General features: G+C 32.5%; 2 protein-coding genes and 1 non-coding gene across 8 annotated transcripts; all 3 read left to right on the forward strand.

The window, feature by feature from the left end:
• Positions 1-2615: 2615 nt before the first annotated feature.
• On the forward strand, positions 2616-2723 carry LOC131179692 (small nucleolar RNA R71). Its single transcript, XR_009148579.1, has one exon. It is a non-coding gene; the product is annotated as a small nucleolar RNA R71 (small nucleolar RNA).
• A 9426-nt stretch (positions 2724-12149) lies between these two features.
• On the forward strand, positions 12150-16824 carry LOC110661333 (1-aminocyclopropane-1-carboxylate oxidase homolog 3). Of its 6 annotated transcripts, none has more exons than XM_021819924.2 (4): positions 12150-12777; positions 13143-13464; positions 13625-13895; positions 15066-15211. In XM_021819924.2, the coding sequence occupies exons 1-3, from the start codon at positions 12239-12241 to the stop codon at positions 13880-13882; spliced, it is 1119 nt and encodes a 372-aa protein (XP_021675616.2). In that variant the 5' UTR covers positions 12150-12238; the 3' UTR covers positions 13883-13895; positions 15066-15211. The 6 variants fall into 6 exon arrangements, with proteins under 6 accessions (XP_021675616.2, XP_058001153.1, XP_021675614.2 ...); XM_021819922.2 differs by lacking the exons at positions 12150-12777; positions 13143-13464 and adding exons at positions 15897-16218; positions 16329-16824 and having other exon boundaries at positions 13697-13895; positions 15066-15598; XM_021819923.2 differs by lacking the exons at positions 12150-12777; positions 13143-13464 and adding exons at positions 15897-16191; positions 16329-16824 and having other exon boundaries at positions 13697-13895; positions 15066-15598.
• Positions 16825-18046: 1222 nt separating this feature from the next.
• Positions 18047-21062, forward strand: LOC110661332 (CASP-like protein 5B3). Its single transcript, XM_021819921.2, has 3 exons — positions 18047-18694; positions 20505-20637; positions 20756-21062. The coding sequence occupies exons 1-3, from the start codon at positions 18564-18566 to the stop codon at positions 20948-20950; spliced, it is 459 nt and encodes a 152-aa protein (XP_021675613.2). The 5' UTR covers positions 18047-18563; the 3' UTR covers positions 20951-21062.
• The last annotated feature ends 2147 nt before the right edge of the window (positions 21063-23209 follow it).

A 23209-nucleotide genomic window follows, 5' to 3' on the forward strand; every position in this document is an offset into this window, starting at 1 on the left:
GGCCTTTGTGAACCATGCCATTTTGACTCAAATTCTGCAAATCAACATTTAGCACATTAAAACTCAATAAAAATCTGCATAAAGTTGCATCTATCCACAAATGAGAATGGACTCCCCAAGTTTTGCCAAGAAAATGCAATATGTCCACCTTGAATCTCACAACCCAAATAGGCTCAAAACTGCAAAAATGACTCACTTACCACCATATTAACATTATAAGCACAAATACTTAAAAGTTACACACCCAACCTCACCAAGAACATAAGTCATCTGCTGCAGACCCCTCCTTTGCTGCAGAATTTCATTTTTTTTTTCTCTCTGCATAAACCAGGTAGCAAACCTGCACAGGATATGCAGCAAAAATCAATCAATTGTGGGAGAGTTGAAGGATAAAATATCAGTTAAGGGTCACTCCCCAGCATTTCACCAACCTTCCTCCATTGAAATACATCTACAAGGGACAAGATTCAACAATGTCAAAAATTGAATTTGGGGAGATTTAAGATAAAAACAAAAGTAATGTAAATAAAAGTAAATCAACAAAAGCAAAATAAAAGAACTTGGGGTGCCTCCCAAGAGCGCTAATTTATAGTCCTTAGCTGGACTTTTGTCATTTTTCATGGTGGCTGGAATTGGAATTTATTGCCTCTATTTTCAATAGGTGCTTCAATGAATCTATACTTCATTTTCTTTCCATCACATGAGAAGATCCTTGTTGCTTTGTCTAAAAATCCGACCATTTCTTTCTTGACAACCTTTGGTTTATCTTTTTCTTTGAGAGATGGTTGCTTGACCTCACTTTTCTCCACTTGCTCAACTTGAAAGATTGGTGCCATGGGACAAGGTGGATTACTATTCAAATGTTGTGCAAATGCAGCCTCTTTTGGATTTTCATCATTGATACTCCCTTCATGGATAAGACAACTTTCAAGAGAAGCCTTCGGATAGCTCTTTCTAAAGTGCTCTTTTACTAACTCATCAACTATATCAATTCTCAAACAAGAGTCTACATCTTCATGTTGCTTCTTCTTATCATTGCCAATGTTGAAGACTAAATTATCCTCTCCGACTCTGAGAGTGAGCTTTTCACCTTTCACGTCAATCAAAGCACCAACTGTAGCTAGGAAAGGCCTCCCCAAAATGATTGGGATATTAGAATCCTCTTCCATGTCCAAGATGACAAAGTCAACAGGTATGTAGAATTTCTCAACCTTTAGAGGCACATTCTCCAAAATCCCTTCAGGATACTTAATTGATCTGTCAGCTAACTGAAGAGAAATATGGGTCAGCTTAAGATCTCCCATGTTGAGCTTCTCATAGATGGAGAGGGGCATAAGGCTTACACTAGCCCCTAAATCACATAAAGCTTTTATAGAACATGATTCCCCAATGTGGCATGGAATTGAAAAACTCCATGGATCCTTGAGCTTTGGAGGAAGTTTCCTTTGGAGGATAGCACTGCATTCCTCAGTTAAGGCTACAGTCTCATAATCTTCAAGTCTTCTTTTGTTTGAGAGAATTTCTTTCAAAAACTTAGCATAAGAAGGCATTTGGGAAAGAGCATCAATAAAAGGCACATCTATATATAGCTTCTTTAAAACCTCTAAGAACTTCCCAAATTGTTTATCAATCTTGGATTTTTGAAATCTCTGTGGAAAGGGAAGCTGTGGCTTGTAAGGCTCTGGAGGTATATATTTCTCTTCTTTCTCTCCAACCTCCTCTTTACCTTTTCTTGCACTCCCTTTTTCACTCTTTTGTTTTTCATCTCTCTCAACATCTTTCTCATTTTCTCTCTTCTCAACTTTTTCACTCTTCTCAGTATGCACTATTTTTCCACTCCTCAGTGTGATGGCATGACATTGCTCCCTTGGATTTTCTGTTTGACTAGGAAGTTTCCCCATAGAATTGGTACTTGATGAGCATGCTTGTTGTGCAATCTGATTTTCCAGCATCCTATTGTGTGTTTGCATTTGTTCCAGCCTTGCTTTCATCTCTCTTAACTCTTCATCACTCTTAGTTTGATTAGTAAGAATTTGTTGTAATAAAGCCTCTGTGGTGGAACTTTGTTCTTGCTGTCTTGGTAAAGGTGCAGGATTTGCATTCTTTTGCTGAAAACTAGGTGGTTGTTGCCTAGGTTGTTGGTATTGATGCCCTTGTTGTTGTGGTGGAAAGTTCTGAGTTGAAGCTTGATTTTGCTGATTCTCCCATGAAAAATTGGGATGATTCCTCCAAGCATATAAAGGATAATCTACTCCACAGCTCATTGTTCCTTCTGCATAAGTAACTTGTTGAGAACTTCCAGAACATGATGATGAACTGACTAGCATACTTAAATCCTCCATTTTCTTAGCAAGGACATTAGTGAGTGCATCAAATTTGGCATTGATCATGTTGAATGGATCAAGCTCATACATTCCAGCAACTTGCCTTTTTTGAGTTGGAGTTGACCCTCTTGGACTACTCCATAGATGGTATTCTTTGCTATTTTCTCTAATAACTCATAAGCTTCATCTTCATGCTTAATGATGAATTCCCCTCCAGTTTGAGCATCAATGATTCCTCTGATAGCAGGAGTGACATTTGTGTAAAAATTCTGGTTTATCATCCATTTAGGAATGGCATGATGTGGACATTGTCTCTCCAATTCCTTCCATCTCATCCATGACTCATAAAGAGTCTCATCTTCTCTTGGTCTAAAAGCAATCATTTGATTCCTCAACTCTTGAGTTTTTCCAGGTGGAAAGTATTGGGCAAGAAATGCATCAGTGAGCTGCTCCCAATTTGTAATTGAGTTGTGAGGTAAAGAATCAAGCCAATCCAATGCTCTATCTTTCAAAGAGAATGGAAACAATTTTAGCCTTGCTGCATCATCAGATACTCCTGGTTGCTTTTGCATGTCACAGATCATAACAAACTTCTTAAGATGAGTATGAGGATTTTCTGAAAGATGACCTCCGAATTGAGAATTCTGAATCATTTGTAGTACTCCAAAATCCATCTTATAACTATTTGCATCAATTCTTGGTCTTGCTATACTCTCTCTTAAATCATCAAAATGAGCAAATGCGTGATCCATCATACTTCCCTTAGGCACATTAGCATTTACAACTTCTTCACCATGAGCTGTATTTTCATTATTTCGATCATTTTCAACATTATCACCACCGATTCCAACTCTTTCTTCAGCCATTTCTTGTTCAATTTTAGCTGCTCTCAAAGCTTCTTTTCTTTTTATGGTTTCTTTCTTGTTGGCTTTACAAAACTTCTCAATTTCAGGGTTGAATAATAAGGATGTGTCACTTGTGCTTCTAGCTCTTCTCATAAAAGATTAAAAGTATCTGAAAAAGAACAAACAAACACAAAATGAAAAGATAACAAAGATAAAACTATAAACAACTAAAATAATCAAGAATTCAATCTTAAACAAACAACTCCCCGGCAACGGCGCCAAAAACATGATGTGTCCCAACCGCAAGTGCACGGGTCGTTCAAGTAGTATAGAAAAAGATATCGTTCCCACGAGGAGTTGTGTTAATGATTGAATTTTTGATATAAAATAAAATATGTTAAAATTGTATTTTAATCAAATTAATAAAAGAAATTTAGGAATTTGAAGCATAAGGTATGAAAATGCAAAACTAAATTTAAACAATGACTAATTTAATAATTCGCAAAATAAAGAAATTGATAATGATGAAAATTAATAAAATGAGATTAAACTAAACACTCAAAAGTAAAATTCTAAGCAATAATTGATGAAAGATGATTCTGGAGTTAAGGGTTCATATTTAAGTCATTTTGGGATTTTTCCTAGCTAGCCCAATCCATGAAATTTATGGGTTTAAAGGAGATTAATTCTAAAATCCTTTGAAAACTCTTTCGAGTGAGACAAAGCGTGCCTTAATTAACTTAATCCTACTTTCGTGAAGTTAAAATTAACCAAGACCCATTAGGTTCTTTAATCAATCTATTAAAACCCTCTTAACCCTTAGTTTATTTCTATATCTAAGTTAACTAAGTCCAATTTCTTGATTAACTATTACTTGGTTTTCTCCTTTCGGTGCTTCAACCAAGGATTAAGAACATAACTTAATGGGGCCATTCATTAAGCATGTGAATAAGCACACAAGAAATGGATTAAACCTCATAAATTCATTAAATTGGGACTAACCCAGTCCAAATCCACAAAAATAACTAAATATTACATCCCTTACTCCAGAATCAAAGTAAAACTACTCACTACCCATAATGTTTACAAGATATTCTTAGTTTGTATGGAAATAAAGCTTTAATCTAAGCTAGGAAATAAGAAACTAAACACTATAAATGTAGGAAAAATGTAAGAAAAGAAAGAAATCTCCAAATCTGGTTGGAAATGGTGTGGAAAATGATTTTGTCTCTTCAGCTGCTCCTCTTTCTCCTCTTCCTTTCCTTTTTCTGCTCCTTTTTTAGTCTTCTCCCCCTCTAAAATGGGAAATGAGACTATTTATAGCATTTTCTGACATGGAGCCCTAAAATGGTGTGTTTTAGGAGAAATTTTCTGAGGGAATCTTCTGCCAGCTCATTAATGAAACCTTTGTGGGACTGCATAAGTGGACTGCATAAGTTATGCACTCCCTTATGCGATTTTAATTATTTTGGTTCACTTATGCAAAACTGCATGACTTGGCGCATAGGTTATGCACATTTCCGTGAGATTGCATAAGGGAGGCGTGAATCTGCATAAGCTATGCACTCTCCTTATGCACAATTCAGCAGGTGTTGGAACAGTGTTTCTTCTCCTCATGCGGATCTGCATAGCTTATGCGGCAAGTTATGAGCAATTTTGTCAATGCATATTTCCACTTGAAAACTTGTTTTTGACATCTTTGGCTGTAGAAGTCACTCCTCAATGGCAAAATTTCTTTTCAGTCCTTCAAAAACACCATTTTTCCTACTAAACAAAGTAAAAATTACAAAATAATCCAAAATTGACAATTATGAAAAACTAACTAAATAACTAATGAAATTAGCTAAAAGTAACTAATAATCAAATAAAATGGCTATGAAATTAAACCTAAATGATTATGCAAAATGTATGCATCACAATGCTTGAAGCTCTAGTGGTAAATGTGGGAGATTTGTTACAGGCAAGTCCATTTCACGTCAAGCTTCTTTATATTATATGGAACCAATCCCATCAACTTTTATTACATTTCCCCACGTCTTTGTGCAGCTGATCTCCGACCACAAGTTTATCAGCGTTGAGCATAGGGTGGGAGCCAAAAACGTTGGTCCAAGAATTTCAGTGTCATGCTTTTTCAGGCAACATCTTTCGCCCGAAAACGTCAAGGGCTGCTATCAGAAGAAAACCCTCCGGTGAAACCACCGTGAAGGACTTGATGCAACTCAAACACTTGAGAGGAAATGATGGGGTTTCCAGACTGGAACATTTAAAGCTGTGAAATTGGCCAGTATCCTCTAGATGTATAACAATAATAATAATAATAATAATAATAATAATAATAATAATAATAATAATAATAATAATAATAATAATAATAATAATAATAATAATAATAATAATAATAATAATAATAATAATAATAAGAATAAGAATAAGAATAATAATAATAATAATAATAATTTTGTTATTATGATCATTATTATAATGAATGTAACACCCCTATTTGTATAGCCTGGTATATTTCACTATTCCAATGACCGATGTCAGTCCGGAAAATTAAGGGGATTAGAACCATACTTAAGACAACTAAAGAAGCCATAAACACAAATAATTAGTAATGTTCAATTAGTTAAGTATAAATAAGAAAAACAGAACATAAGAAGTTAAACGAGCCAAGAGTCACAGCGATGGGTGCCCTCCTCGGGACAGATTGCGAAATCGTTTTAAACTCAAATTTCGAACCGTAAAATGTGATGCTGCGTCCTTAGGACCCTTATGAACACAGTGGAAAAGAGAAATCACAAAAAAGTACTATTAAGCCAGTCAAATAATTAGGTCAGGTAGCCGAAAGAAATATAGAATTATTTGCAAACCGGGATGAACCGGCGAGGGGCAATTTGGTCAATTGACCCCGAGAGCTGACTCCTGACCTAACTGTCAAATAAAATCGGAGAAAAGAAAATTTCGGAATCGAGAATTAAATTAAAGAACTAATAGAAAAATAGAAAAAAAAAAGAGGAAAATCAAAAAGTAAAAAGGTGATGACATCATGCATGGCCTCATGCATGATGCCATAACTAAATGAATTAATTTGATTAATTAAATTAGATTTTTATGGTCTTCCATAGCATAATAAATAAAAGAAAACAAAAGAAAAAAAAATAAAGTTGTCTTCTTTCTTTCCCTTTGTTGCCGCCCCACCTTCTCCCTCTCATCTCCATGAAAATCCACCATTAAAGCTTACACTAAAGCTTTAATTCTTCCACTCAATCTTTATAAATCCCTAAAAAACTTCACTAAAGCTTGTTATTACAACTTGAGAAGAAGATTACAAGAAGAAAGAAGAGTTAAAGATAGGGTTTGAAGGATTTAAGAAAGGTTAGTGTGCTAACTTACTATTTTACTTCTTTAAATGCATAATTAGTTGTGAAAAGTGAGCTTAGAACTTGATTAAATGAAACAAATATGGGGGAAGGACCATTGCTGAAATTTCGGCCTAGTTGAAGGGAGTATGAATTGCATGAATTTAATGAGTTTGAATGAGTTTATGGACCTCCATTAGTTGATTGATTATGTTGAGAGCTTTGAATTTAGTTAATTGAAATAATTAAATGAGTTAGGGTTTGAATGTTAGGGTTTGTGAATCAAAATTTGGAGAAATGAGTAAATGGCATGTTTGACCTGTTGTGAGGTGAAAAATGGTCAATAATGACCAAAGGAGATGTGTTTGAATTGTTGGAAGTGAAGCCAAATTCGGAGGTTGAATGGTCATGCTGCTGGCAGCATAACCAAACCAAATTTGAAGGACCAAAACAGAAATTTTACAAGTCCAATTGATATGCCACCAATTGGGGATGAAAATAGACATAAAATGGCACAATTTTCATTAAGGAACCATGCCCAAAAACTGACCACAACCTAGTGAACCAATTGACCAAAGTTGGTTGAGAGCAGTCTGTCACTGTACAAACTGACCAAATGAACAGTGTTTGTTCATTTGGTCATAACTCGAGTTAGGCAGGTCAAATTGACCTGAAAATTTACCAGTGGTTAGATCACATATAGACTTAAAACTTTCATGAAGAAAATAAGTCCAAATTCTGCCAGCAACTAAGTCATTTGGCCACCCCAATTTAGTGACTCAAATCTGCCAGCACCAAAACTGCCCAGAAAATCTGGGTTATTTTCCACCTGGCAGCGCTGATTCAAAGGGCCATAACTTGAGCTAAAAAACTCCAATTGGGGTGATCCAAAAATGAGAATAAACTTAAGACATTAAGGAACATTTTCTATGAAGGAAGTTTTGTCAAATTTCAACAATAAAATTGCCAATGGAACAGTGAAACTTGGAGCACCAAAACTGAAAATTTGACAATTTGGCCAAAATGACTTAAACTTTGAGAAAATTACCAAAACCAACAAATTTAATGACCAAAATGTGGTATGTGGGTGAAGTTGGAGTTCCCATACCTATTAAGCCTTAAAAAGTCAACAATTTGACTTAAATAGTATAGTGAATAGTAACCCAAAACACAAAAACTTCGAGAACGTCGAAATTAGCACATTAAAGCTAGGTAAAAATTGAGTGAAATTTATTTTTGGATCTATGCTAAGTTATGGTACTGAAACACTGTGAAACTGTGTGTTTCAGCTGAAAAAGACTTGGAAATTCGAAGAGACTGAGTCAAGGCTTAAAGGCGACTCAAGTCAGGTTTGTGCACAATAAGAATTGTTTAAATATTTTAATCTCAAAAATTTGACTTCTTTGATTATTTATGTACTGTGTTGCCATTTTATAATCGTAAATGTGACTTTGAAAATTGATCAAATTTCTCATAAATTGTCTGTATAAATTGTTTTGAATTGATTTTATGTTTACACTTAGCATGACAGTATCACATTATTCCTCCTTCATTTATCGGGTTGAGATCGTTTATTTTCCTCCCTCTCTGGCTTGCCAGTTGAGGTTGTAGATCGGATGAGTACTCATTAGCTAGCTAGCCACCTCCCTCATTGATTTTGATTAATGGGGTTGAGATTGCTTTGTCGTGGTGTACAACACGGCATTGATCAGAAATTTTGTCTCGTGGCTTAAGTTGTGTATGACTTTGGCAACACTGTATTTATGAAATTGTTTGACTAAATTGTGTTTCATAGATTATTTGACAAAATGGTGTTATTATGAACTTTGATATTTGTGAAATGTGATTGAGAAATATTTAAATTGTGTTTGGCAATGAATGATTTATTTATTGTATTTTAAATTTTTATGGTGTTATTATGAACTTTGATATTTGTGAAATGTGATTGAGAAATATTTAAATTGTGTTTGGCAATGAATGATTTATTTATTGTATTTTAAATTTTTATTGTGCACCACTGAGTATTTTTATACTCAGCGATAGCTTATTTTGCTGTCGCAGATAAGAGCAAGGAGAAAGCAGCAGAGTAAGTTGCTATTAAATCGAGGACTACTCTGATCATTTTGTACGGGTATTATTTTATACCCTTGTAGATAATTTTGATGTAAATATAGAAATGTTGTATGTATCAATGTAGTTGAGTAGTTATAAATAAATTGTAATAATATTATTTTGGATTTTCTTTTGTAAATTTAATATTGTACATATGAATTTCCTGCTTTATGCTTTGTGAATGGAGATATTAAATATTTTGAGATGATAAGTCTTGAATTGTATTGTGAAATTATTTTGAAGTGTGTTGAACTGAGTTGATTGAGTTATTGAAGGTTGGGAGTTGTGAAATATTTTTGGAAGCGTTTTTTTTTTTAGGTATTTGAAGAACTGTTTTCTCCAATTTCAAACGAAACTCTGTCAAAACTTTTATAAAATTTGCTGTAAAATTAAAATGGACAAAATTTTTACTAGTATTTAAACTTTGAATAAATGATTTTTAATTCTCACTAAAATGCTCACCACTTCCAAAATGTAAGAAAATCGTTTTAAAATTCCTTGTAGGGTACTTAATGAGTCATCGGTAGGTGAAGTTCGGTAGTTCATTAAGTACTTTACGGGATCATGTTATGCCTTACGGATGGGTAAGGTGTGACAATGAACTCACAATCATAATATTAATGATCATAAGTGAGTTGTGAATAATTGAGAGTATGCATGTGCAGAGATGTTAACGGGTAAAGTTTTTATGGGCACTTGATTTAATCGAATCCTTAATAAGACGGATTTGAGTATTATATAATTGGATTCCAGATGGATTCTGATTTGAAAAATGATACCCGTAGTAGGTTCAGGTTTTATATGTTGGATATCCGTTATCCGAATCCGTTTACATAAATACTTAATTAAATATAAAATACATATTTTTATAATAATATTTTATAAATTTTTATATATTTTATTTTATATAAAATAGAATTTAAATATTTTATGAAATTATTAAAATTTTAAAATATAAATTATTAATTAAAATAATTTTTTATACATAATATTAATTAAAAAAATATAAAATTAAACGGGTTCGAATTTTTTTTCGGGTAATAATAATTGAATTTGATACGGGTTCGGGTATTTAAGAATGAATTTTAAACGGGTTTAAAACGGGTTTAAGTTTTTATAATATTAATCGAGTTCAGGTTCGAGTATGATGATTTTTGCTGGTATCCTACCCATTGTCATCCCATGTATATGAGTGCCTGTGAGTGTGATGAAAGCGGAAAAGATGTCCTTTGTCAAATCTTGTAATATGTTAGTGTATAAGTATAAAATGTAAGCGAAAGTGAGATAAACCAAAATTTAAGGGGATAACTATAAAAAAAAAAAAAAAAAAAACTCTATTCCTTTTAAATTTTTACAATTTTATTTATATCATAAAAATTATTAATTAAACTCTGAATTTTTTAACTTTTACTAATTATACCTACCTTATTGTTAATAAAATCACTACCTCACTAATGGAGACGCTCTGTCAGCTGCCACATCACGTCTATGATAGGGTATAATTGGTAAAAATTAAAAAGTATAAGTTTATTTAAAAATTTAATTAGTATATGATATAATTGTAAAAAAATTTGAAAGTAAAAGGTTTTTTTTTTATAATTTCTTTTAAAATTGTTAACTTTTAAAATATAAATTATTACTTATAAATATATTTTATGTAGATAATTTTACGGGTGCTTTTGTTGCCTTCCCTAACATTATTCAAAGACTAAAAATAAACTTTTCTTAAATATTTACTATAAAAGTTATATATAATTAATTAAAACATATAATAACAATTAAGAGTTAAAAACTAGTTATATTTTAATATCTTTTGCCATTCATTTATGTTTGAAATCACTCTCATATCAATATTAAAAGGTTATAGATTTTTCGATATTACATCCTTTAATGCCATTTTAGGTATTTCACTTTCCTTATTTATTTATTTATTTATTATCATATTTTTGTGTTAATACATTTTCAAGTTTATCAAATTAATCAAAATCAAATTGCTAATCAACTCTTAATTTTACAAGTACTTTAAAATTTTGTATAAATTAAAATGAATTGGAAAAATTGCCAAAAAAATCATATATTTTTCAAAATTTTACAATTCTACCCTATACTGTAAAAATTATTAATTAAATCCTATACTTTTTAATTCTTACTAATTGTATCATATCTTAGTATGACGCGGTAGCTAACATGGCATCTTTGTCACATCTGACATGGAAGCTCCATTAGTAAGATAAGGATAACGAGGTAGAGTTGGTAAAAGTTGAAAAATTTAAGATTTTATTGATAATTTTTATAATATATGGTAAAATTATAAAAATTTAAAAAGTATAAAATTTTTTAGTTATCCCAATTTTAAGTGAGTCTAATTTTATTAAAAAAATATATATATATATATATATATATATATATATATGTGTGTGTGTGTGTGTGAATTTCTTTTTTTTACACATCAAATTCAACTGTAACCATAAATTTTCGTGGGTGAATTGTGGCTAGTAGAATTTAGAGGTTATTTGGTTTACTTAAAAAATAAATAAACTCTAAATAAAATTAAATTGAAAAGTTAAAGGGTATTAATTATGAAATAATTGACAATTGAGCTTTTAGAAAATAATATTTGCAATTAAAGTGGTGATATGAGCCAAAATCTCAACGATTGATTTTTAATTTACCAATTTAATCATAATTTTTAGTATTTATTTTAATTTTAATAATTAAATTATTTGATGAATGAAAATGCCTAATATTACTAACATTGCAAGCTAATTAGGATAAAATGTTTATATTTTATTAATAAGCTCTTTACTTTTATCGGAAAAAATATATTTCTAAATTAAAAAATTCAATTCATGAACTTGAGTAATTTTAAGTATTAAATGATTAAATTACTAAAATTAATGTTAAAATTTAAAGATAAAATCTATAAAATATAAAATTATAATTATAATTAATAATACGGATGAAGGTTTGAATTTTTTGGTCACTTGGCCAATTTTTTTTAAAAAAGAATTACTTGATAATTTTGAATTTTGTTAAATAATTAGTTCAATATAGTATCTTTTATTTTGAAATATTGACTAGTCAGATAATTCTTATATGAATATTGCTAATATTAGGAAAATATAATTCTACTAAAATAAATTAAAGATTTAAATAAAAAGTCATTATTATAAAATAAAGGAGAATTATGAGATAAAAAAATGATTATTTTATATTATAGCAAGTCCTATTCTAATAGACTATAATAACTTTTATTAAAAATATTTAAAAAATATTTTAACAGCAATTTTATTGAAGTATTAATAAAATATCTTATTGATTTTTTTTCTTATGAATTTTTTAAGTTGTGAAGAGTAAAATATAATTATAATAATCTAATATTATAAGAAATTAAATTTAATTATTTATTAAAATTAATAATTATATTACACAAAATATAATATATTATATGACAAATTAAATAATATATATTAAAAAATTAGTAAAAATAAAAATAAATCAGCAAGTGCATCACTGCGAAACAATCTCTGAAATTCCTAACAAGCTACTGTTCAAACTCCTGACAATAACGAAGAATAAAAAAAAAAGCGGTAATAAAATGTTGCTCACCGGAGATTCCTTCACCGGAACTTCCATCACCTACGACCGCTATCAAGAACTCAAATCATTCGACGAGTCAAAATCTGGCGTCAAAGGTCTTGTCGATGCCGGCGTCACTAAAGTCCCACGAATTTTCATTCGCCCACCCGAGGAAGTCGCTGCCGGCAACTACATTTCAGACGAGCACACCAACACCCACTTTATTGTTCCTGTTGTCGACCTTGAAAACATGGAGAGCAGGCAAACTGAAGCGGTGGATGGAATCCTGCGGGCCGCGGAGGAGGTGGGGTTCTTCCAGGTGGTGAACCATGGGATGGACAATCGGGTTCTGGAAGAGATGTTGGCGGCGGCACGTGGGTTCCACGAGATGCCAGGGGAGGTAAAGGAGAAGTACTATACCAGAGAATTGATGAGAAAGGTGAAGTATCTGAGCAATTTTGATTTGTATGAGTCAAAGTATGCTAATTGGAGGGATACTTTGTTTTGTGTCATGGGACCTGAGCCACTTGACCCACAAGAGTTGCCTTTGGTTTGCAGGTAATTTATTCATATTGGATTTCTCTTAAATTTGCGAATTAGAATGATTATCGTAGAATTTTAGTCATTTTATTTTGATTTGCTTGTAGCTGCGTCTTTTCAGTTGATGATCGGACCCTGTTTAGTAAAATTCCAAGGATCACAAATACAGAGGATAGACAGCAAATTATTCAATTTTGTGCTTTTTAACTTAGAAATGGAATATTTTTGAATTGGTTGATCTATCCATGTTGTTTGAAAAGTTCCTGATTCTTTTTAAAAAGAATTCAGTTTTTTTTTTTTTTACTGTGTCAAATCTGAAACTTTCAGTGAAAATGGATATCATCTGAATCTAGTATAACTTGCATTTCCTATTGAGTTTGCAGAGACACTATAATGGAGTACTCAAAGCAAGTTCATAAATTAGGCACAGTTTTGTTTGAATTACTATCTGAGGCACTTGGGCTCAAGGCCAACCATCTCAAAGAGTTGGATTGTGCAAAAGGGCATGCTCTACTGAGTCACTACTATCCGGCATGCCCTGAGCCTGAGTTGACAATGGGCACCACCAAACATTCTGACCCTGATTTCCTTACTATCCTACTCCAAGACCATATTGGTGGACTCCAAATTTTTCATCAGAATCGTTGGATTGATGTTCCTCATTTGGATGGAGCTCTTGTAGTAAACATTGGAGATCTTTTACAGGCAAGCCCTTCTAAAACTGAATTCCTTTGAATGAAGGCCAAACTTTCATAATTTTTCTTAGGACATTTGTTCTTGCTTGTCCCATCATTATTCAACAAAACAACAGTTAAACTTAGTTATGTTGATGAACTTATTTAATAGGATTCTCGTGTGTGTGCAGCTTATATCAAATGACAAGTTCAAGAGTGTAGAGCACAGGGTATTGGCAAATCGTATTGGCCCCCGAGTTTCCATAGCCTGCTTTTTCACTCCACATCTTTACCCATCAACAAGGATGTATGGCCCAATCAAGGAATTACTATCAGACGAAAATCCCCCCATATATGGTGAAATCACTGTGAAAGACTTTATTGCTTACTATGATTCAAAAGGACTAGATGGGAATTCTGCTCTTACACATTTCAAGTTACAAAGATAGCTATAGATACAAGGTTAGATTGGCCTCATCCGCAGTCTTTGTCAGCATATGAATGGATGAGTCCAAATGATGAGTTTGATTTAAACTTTGAAATGTCATTTGTGGCGTTATTTACTAAATGAACATCAATTTGGTATTCTAGCAGATGTCAATTTCTCATCTCGAGGTCTTGTTCACGTGATTTGTTACTTGAGGATGTACCTGTTGCATTTTCTCCCTTTTTTCCCCTCTTTATTCTAAAATTGAGGTTGTGGTTTTTCTTATGTTACAACCCTTCAAGAAGAGTTGGCCAATTTTATCTCTTTAGGGTGAACATGCATAGCCTGGAATGAGAGAAAATTGTTGAAAGGAAGAAATTAGGCTATAACTTTCCATATTTGTTTCTATGTATGGCTTTAGTAGCATTGGATATTTTTTGCAAGCCTATCTGGAAAAATTTTTCTATAAGATGGAATGTGACTCATATTTGTAGATGAATTACTTGTATCTTCAGTTTGTAGGCCAATGCTTTATTTTCATTGACCAGGACATGTCATCTCACTTTTGAAGGGTTTAATTATCATATTCATATATAGGCATTGTTATCTGTTAATTCCTTTGAAAATTCTTCACTAAATATAACTCAAGGGTTATGGAGTGCCTAGCTGGTAAGATCCATATGTAGCACCTTCCCTGAAGATGATTTTGGTGCTGGCTGCAAGAAATTATCACAGTTGACCATGTTAAAAATGCCACTGCAATATAGTGCCTGTTAGGTCAGCAACTAATTTTCTAATTTTATGTCACTATACATTTGTGAGTTAAGATCCTTATGTAGCATCTTCCTTGAAGATGATTTTGGTGCTGGCTGCAAGAAAGAATCACAGTTGACCATGTATAATGCCACTGCAATATAGTGTCTGCTAGGTCAGCAACTAATTTTCTAATTTTATTTCACTATGCATTTGTGAGTTAGTTTAATACCTTAAAATATTGTTATTTACTATTCAAGATGAGTCACATGCATAAGACTGACTTTAATAGATTATATTATATTAGTTATTTTGATTGTTATTCAAGGTGAACTCACATTTATTTGATTTTTTTTTCTTGTCATTGTAAATTTCTCTTTATGCTACATAACTCATCTCAAATTTCACTACTGCTCTATTGACTCGCTTCTCTTGCAAAAATTGTGAAATAGAAAATGAGTATGACAGGCACTGGGGATTTCTCAGCCAAAATGGATCCTGAAAGAATGAAAGAACTGAAGGAGTTTGATGACATGAAAGCTGGTGTCAAAGGACTTGTAGATGCCAACCTCATTAGTATCCCCAAAATATTTATGCGACCACCTGATGAGCTTGCTGAGGAGTTGAAATTCAAGCAGACTGATATTGAAGTTCCTGTCATTGATTTAAGTGACATCCAGAAGGGCAATTTGTGTAAGGAGATCGTAGAGGAAGTAAGATTTGCATCAGAGAAGTGGGGCTTTTTCCAAGTGGTTAATCATGGAATTCCTTCAGGTGTTCTTAATGAGATGATTGATGGAGTATGCCTGTTTAATGAACAAGACCTCGAGGTGAAGAAGTTGTTTTACTCTCGCAATCATATGCAAAAGGTGAGATTCAACTCCAATTATGATCTGTATAAATCAAGATTTGCTAATTGGAGGGACACATTGACCATTTCTTTGCCTGATCATCTTGACCCTGAAGAACTGCCAGTTTGTTGCAGGTACATAATCCCTTGATTTATTTTTTTATCTGCAATAGCACTGATTTAGTTGAAAAGATCCTTATTAACCAATTGCTTAATTTTTAATACTTCTAGTAATATTTGCTTGTTATGTTGATGTAACATTAGATGCCAACATGTTTAGTTATTGCAAGCCTGTCCCTAAAGTTTACATAAAGATTTTCAGGCCAGGTTTCTTTCTTAAAACATTTTGAGAATTTGATGACAATGATTCATCATTCTTTGTTCAACAAAGACTCATCGGCTGATTTTCTTTTATATTGGCTTATATTCACAGAAGGGCAACACAGGAGTATATTAAACATATCATAAAATTGGGGGACCATTTGTTTGAGTTACTATCGGAGGCACTTGGCCTAAAAGCGGACCACTTGAAAACATTAGGATGTGGTGAAGGGTACACCCTTGTCTGCCACTATTATCCGGCTTGTCCAGAGCCACAGCTGACTTTAGGAGCAAGCAAACACTCGGATCCGGGAACCCTAACTATACTTCTGCAAAGCCAAATCTGTAGCCTCCAAGTCCTTCATGAAGGTGAATGGGTTAATATACGCCCCATTCCAGGAGCCTTGGTAATAAACATTGGAGACCTTCTTCAGGTTAGCGTTAGGTGTTTAAAGTTTAAACCCCATGTCATTTTTTTTTTATATGCAATCCCTTGTTATCTTTGTATTATGATTTTCTTCTAATATGCCTGTCATCGTGGCAGCTTATATCAAATGACAGACTTAAAAGCGTAGAGCACAGAGTAATTGCCAACCATGAAGGTCCAAGGATTTCTGTGGCATGCTTTTTCACCGGAAGTATATACATGACGTACAGCCCAATTAAGGAGTTAACATCAGAGAATAACCCTGCAAGGTATAGAGAAGTCGTGCTCGGTGAATATATTTCCAAATTTTTCTCAAGGTCACTTGATGATAAGTCTAGTCTTCTTGATTACTACAAGCAATGATGGTTGATTCATTTGTGTTTTATATTTGTTTGTTATCTGAAGTTGCTGCCCTATTCTAATCTAAGCCACATACAACTCCTACTATTTTGATCCTCGTCTGAGCTATGTTCTTAGATGTCAAATGTAATTTGCTGGTATTAGCTTACGTATGGATTGTTCAATATGTAATTAACTATTAACTCCTTTGCATACATAGATCAAGTGGATGGTGTTAACCACTGAATGTAATTTTTTTCCCTTCTTTAAATTACTTGACTATCAGTCTTAAGAGACATTATCTTCTCATAGAAGCTCAAAAAGCTACCAGATTGATCTTAAAAATAATATTTTAATAACGCTAAGGGATCAACAATATAAACTGTTTTGGTAACTATCAGCTGTTTTACTAGCAGTCGGTTATCAGTGGTTTATATAATTATTTAAAGTAGAAGTATTTAGTAAAAAATAGCTATTGGATAAAAATAGTGATATTATTTATTGATTTTAATTAAAATATTTATTTTTTTAATTTTTAAAATGTAATATAAGTATTATATTATCAAATAATATAAATAAAAAAACAGTCGAGCTTTAACTCAATTAAATGTTATCTTAAAAACGCTATTTTAAAATTTGCCAAAATTAAAACTCAAAACCAATGATTTTGGAGCACTTATTTGACTGAGACGTACTGTAGGTAGATGATTTATGGTAGGCTTAGACGGTGGGCTGGTTTGAGTTAATTTTAATCTCTAAAATTAAAAATGATTTCTTATTTTAATTTAGATTTTGATTTTATTTAATTTAAATCAAAGTAATAATATATTTAAAAAAATTTTATAAAGAAAAAATTTCTCAATTTGAATCTAGATTATAGTCTCTGATTCGATTTGATTTTTATTTAAATACTTATAATTTCAATCTGAGCTATATCAATCTGGTTCTAACAACGTAAACCCTGGCCGAATCTACTTTATGGTAACCAAAAGATGTAGTGATAGTGATGGTGCGTAGAGAGAACGGAGCTTAGGTGAAATCCCATTTGCTGGTGACCAATGAGAGAGGGGTTGCGTCATGATATCACATTCACAAATCACAAATGATGTATTTTTCGCATTTTCTAGGTGGTTTTCAAACCATTTCTTTGTATGCATCCCTTGGAAAATGAACATCTACGCCATTCTTATAAGTCGGTTTTCATGTTCAGATTAAAAGTGGAATTCTTTAACTTTACAAAATTCGTTTAAAAATTAGTTTCAGATAACTGATTCAATCTTATTATTAAAATAGTTTCATTTTATTTCTGTTATTATTAAAGAAATAAATATAAATTATTATCAATAAAGAAAATGAAGATTAAGATTTTGACACAATATTATTCTCATAAAAAAAGAATCCAAATGAAGTATTTTTTTTTTAATTCAACCATTCCATGCAATATAAAGGAAATTACTAAGTTAGGGCATAGAAAAATATAAGCTAGGTACAGACAAAAAATGTGGTCTAAAACAGATTCTACGAAATAAACGTGAACTCTTCCAGGTAATGTATGGCAGAGCAGCTCATGCAAGTTGGTTGACTGTTGATACTTGAGCGGATTTCTGCTTTTTATTTTATATTATGCTTTACAAAGTCTCTCAACAGTGCGCTTTTGTTACCTGTCCCCAATTTTTATAATCATCTCTTCCTTCAGCCTTTTTTATGTCCTTTCTTCCTCTTTTTCTCCATCTGTCTCTCTTGCCATCCTTTGATTTGCTAACAATTTTGTACTTGCCCAGATATTGTTTTTTTATTTTTATTTTTTATTTTTTTTACTTCCTCAATCGTTCAATTTTTCTGGTTCTCTCTTTTTTACTCCTGGATTGCATCCAATTTCAGTAAAGATTGGTCTTTGGAGTTGAAAGAATTTTGCTTTTTTGTTTCTGGTCATTTTGGGATATGGGGAATTTCATTGATTGATTAGGAAGCCGAATTTTACTGGGTTTGGTGGAGGCCGCAGAAAGGGAAAAAATGAAGGATTTTGCTGGAACTCCAGGGACATTGACTGCTCTTGGCTTGAGGATTTCACAGTGTATTTTTGCAGCCGGCTCAATTACGGCCATGGCCACCGCGTCCACCTTCTTTAATTTCACTGCTTTCTGGTATTATTTTATCTTGGCCGCCTATATATATATATATACATATATATTTTATCAATATCTCCTCTGCAATGTTTCAGCTGCTTTGGAATTCAGATGTGCTCCTGCTCCATTAATTACGGATCATTAGGATCTAAGTTTGGTATTTTAAAATTAAAAATCTAATACTAAATTAAAAAGAAATTATATTAGAAGAAATTGATTCAAGCAATCAGCTTTTGGGTTTCAATAACCATTTTGGCATGATTTAAGATGCATAATTATTGCCTTGACTATGTTTTATTCAGTAAGATAAAGTAGAATTAGCTTCATCTCGAGGAAATGTCCATATTCTTATGAAAAAAAAAAAAATTATGAATCAACTTTTTACTTGAAATTTTAGCACTGACTCTGACTTTTGACAGCAACCAAATCACTTCCTATTTATCTCATTTATTGTAATACCAATACAACATGAATGAATTGGTGACCACTCTGTGTTCCTAATTTGTTCCCCCTTAAAGTAAGTGTCATTGTCTCGGTGAAAACCTGAGTCTTGCAAACTGAATATTTTAACTGCCAATAGAGTGTCTTTTTACATTTTAGATTTATGGTAGCAGGGTGTCTGAATATGATTTCTTATTGAAATTGATGTTGTGCTTCGTTTGGCATTGTACTTGGGGCTGTTTCCATGGTGTATATGGATGTAATCAATCTCCAGTAGTTTGTGCCGTTGTTTACTTGTAGTAACAACTCCCACATTGGTTTTATGGGTGTGCAGATCCCATCTAGTGTGTATTTGACCTTTTCTGTTTGAAATTCTGTTTGAGTAGAACTAACTATAGTGACAATAATCTTCCATGTTGTCTTATAATCTGCCTAGTGAACTGTTAAAATTTTTTTTACAGACTAGAGTAGGACAAACATATATGTTTTTGCAAACTGAAGCCTTTAATCTTGATGTGATACATGCCTGAGCTGCACCAGCATTCCTAAGTCTTGAACCTAATTAGTGATTCACCAAGTCCAAAAGAATACAAAAAGGATGCCAAAAACTCTGAAGCCAAAGTAACAAATAATGTTGAATGCACATGCTGCTTTTGATTGTTTAAATGCATCTCCAGTTTATTTTTATGACAGTTTAGTCTTATTTTCAACTTATTGAGTAATTAGTCAATACCGGTTCTCATAATCACACATGATTGGAAGTTTTCATCACAAAACTAAATGGTTTAACACATGAATTTTTATACTTAATGATATCTGCTCCAAACAGTTGAAGTTCTGCTGGATTTGCACTTTGTGACTGCAATGTTTTCTAGTTGACTCTTACTTGACACTTTTTTACTTTTCAATGAAATTTCAGAAGTAAATTCATTCCCTTTCTAGTTATGCTGTTATGTCCTTATAATGCTTTAACCTTTTCACTTGGCCTTTGTTTCTGTGCCATCTTATCTGTAATACACTGAATTTTACTTCATATTGGTGGTCTTCATCCTATCTTGTTAAATGTTGGTAGTACTCTTAGGCATGGCCTACCAATTACTGAATCATATTTTGTATGTGGCCATTCTACAGTGAAAAATATTGGCCTTAAAACTGTATATCATAATTATACAATTTGTTAAAATCACTGCACAAACGAGCATCTTTGGCAAGAGAAGTGTTAAAACATAGATTATAATGTATCAGATTACAGAATCAGTACTCCACCTCCACTCAACTTATTAGCAGCTATGCCAGTTCTTATTCTTGTTTTCTTTTAGTGAGACCTGTCATAACTCATAAAGGGCAAAGCCCTAAGGGAGGAAATGTTTTTTTTTTTTTTTGACAGCTACCTTATAGCTTCAATGGGTTTGCAAGTCATATGGAGCTTTGGACTTGCATTATTAGATGCATATGCCTTGATCCAGAAGAAGGTTCTCCACAATTCTATCTTGGTCAGCCTTTTCGTAGTGGGAGATTGGGTCAGCCTCCATAAAACCTTTTATTGTTAATCCTTTTTGGGTCACTAAATCAGAAAGGGTTCTGTGTTATTATGATTATCAAATTTGACAGCAATATGTTTTACAACATTTTCGACAGGTAACAGCAACGCTGTCTCTTGCTGCAGCTTCTGCCTCGGCGGGCATCACAGTGCTCCTGTTTGATGATGTCAAACATTGTAGTTATTTAAGCGAATGCGAAAAGTACCAATTTTCAATTGCTTTGGCCTTTTTGAGCTGGATAACCATTGCAATATCATCTCTAATTATGTTATGGCTACTGGCTGCAGGTTAGACAATTTCTTGAATGGATTAATGGCTATGTCATAGAAATTTTCATCATTCTACGTTGTCAATACAAAAGGAAAAAAGAAGAATAGCATAACCATATTCAATTTTTTTTTTCATTTGGATTATTCTTTTTCTGTTTTGTGAAAAGGGAAAGCTAATTGTATCCAATTGATGACACTCCCACAACATTTTAATATGCATCTGGAATTGTCATATGCTTGAATGAAAAGGATTGTAACCACAAATGTTGCACATTTTCTTCCAAAAAGGTTGTTTTGCCGTCCTGTCATGGTGTTGGCAAGACATGCCTGGAATTGTTTACTGAAACAAGCATATGATCATACGAGGGAAGGGCTGTTTCTGGACGTATGTTTGCTCCAATAGCTGAACAATCAGTTCTTTTTGCCAATTATCATATTTTCTCTTTAGGTCATTGGCTCTCTATCATCACCGACCCTGCTATAAAAAAATAAAAAGTTCAACTATCTTGTCCGCTACCTACTCTCTTCTTTAATTTTCTTACTATGAGCCACCTTGATCTTAGTCTAGTTGGAATCATTTGCGACCAAGAAATCTTATGTCATATTTTAAAGAAAATGGATAGTGAAATGTGATGCCACCTTTTATTTCCCACTCAGCTTCCACTTTCCCAAACACGGGGTTTGTGTTATAACAGCGAGAAGTGTAATTCTGTACATCCATAAATGATAAAGCTCACAATGGAAAGATAGAGCACGAACTAGCAAGGAAATCATATTCTATAGCAAGAAATGACACAACTTAATAAATTAATTTTTTTTTGGTATACGCGTATGAGTACCTAATTGCATCTGGGAAAACAATTCAGAAAAAAGTTATGGGCACATGCAATTGAGAGTTGGCAACCGTAGCAAGTCGGGAATCAATCACATCAGGAGAAAGAGAGTTTCTTGATACCAGATTGGGCTAAGTTTATGATTTCTTTCTGATTTGGGCTTTCCTCCAAAGAACAGGTACAGCCCAAGCTTTATCCCAGAATTAAAATTAAAAATAAACCTCAAAATTCACCTTAATATATATGCAAGGTCAGTTTTACATGCAAGGTCTATCCCCCACTCAATCTATGCACTCAGAAATTCTTTCTTTAAATCAGTCACAAAAATAAAGTACTCAATTATAGAAAGCGAAACCAGTTAACACTAAAGCAAATATTTTTTATTTTTGGCTTTTTTCACTAAAGCAAATCTTATCACTAAAGCAAATGGCAAATGCTAGTGCATGCATGATGGCACCCAACATAATTTCTTGTGATTGATGGCAAATGGCACTGTATTTTTTTAAGGTGTGAGCAATAGGTGCTTGATTTGCTAATTATATATAACAGAGTACGAGTACTCTTCGGTTTTGTATATCAGCAGATACCTTAAAACAAACTCTGGTTTTTTGTCCGTTCCTTGCAAAGATTGTAGAAGCTACAAAGGTGTTGAATTCAAGGGACCTGAGGTATATCATTCTTTACAAGAGCAACTCTTCACCCATCACTGTAAGCATGCAAAGTTTATTTTTCTGAAATGAAGATATATTACAAGCTTCAGAATCTTTATTAGAATTTATATACTGTACTTGTGGACCAGAAAGCGATTAAGAATCCTTTTAGTTGGTAGCATAACGTATAACGAATATATAATATTCTGAAACCCATTCTCAATAGAATCATTCTGTGATGCAACCTGTATTCTCAGACGTTATGAGGACGCACGAATTAATAATTCCTCCATGAGATAAGCGTAAAGGTGCCCCCCTCACTCGCCATTTGCATTATTTAAAGAAAGCAAAAGAAATAGGGAGATATGGTTAAGAATAAGAAGCTTCTTATTCTTCTCATAAAGATTTTACTATTTCAGGGCTTCTGTACATAGTTTTTTTTTTTTTAGCACTTTAGGGAATTTGATAATTTATCTAAAATTTCCGAGTTTTAAAAAAAAAAATCTTTTCTTTTATCCGGCTAATATATATATATATATATATATATATATATATATATATATATATATATATATATATTTTAACAAAATTTTTTTCAAAGAATAATCAATTTATTGTGTGTTTTGTGAGTATCCAGTATTTTTAAAAATATTAAAAAGCTAATAGTTCATAAACAATTTATGAGATATCCACTGATTTTATTTTATTTTTTATTTAGATCATATTATTTTTATAAAAAATTTATTAATTATAATTTTTTTCTTTAAAATAAATTTTTATACCTATAAATTATTTAAGA

Source organism: Hevea brasiliensis, chromosome 4 (genome assembly GCF_030052815.1).
Source record: "Hevea brasiliensis isolate MT/VB/25A 57/8 chromosome 4, ASM3005281v1, whole genome shotgun sequence".
In the NCBI taxonomy this organism is placed as follows: domain Eukaryota; kingdom Viridiplantae; phylum Streptophyta; class Magnoliopsida; order Malpighiales; family Euphorbiaceae; genus Hevea; species Hevea brasiliensis.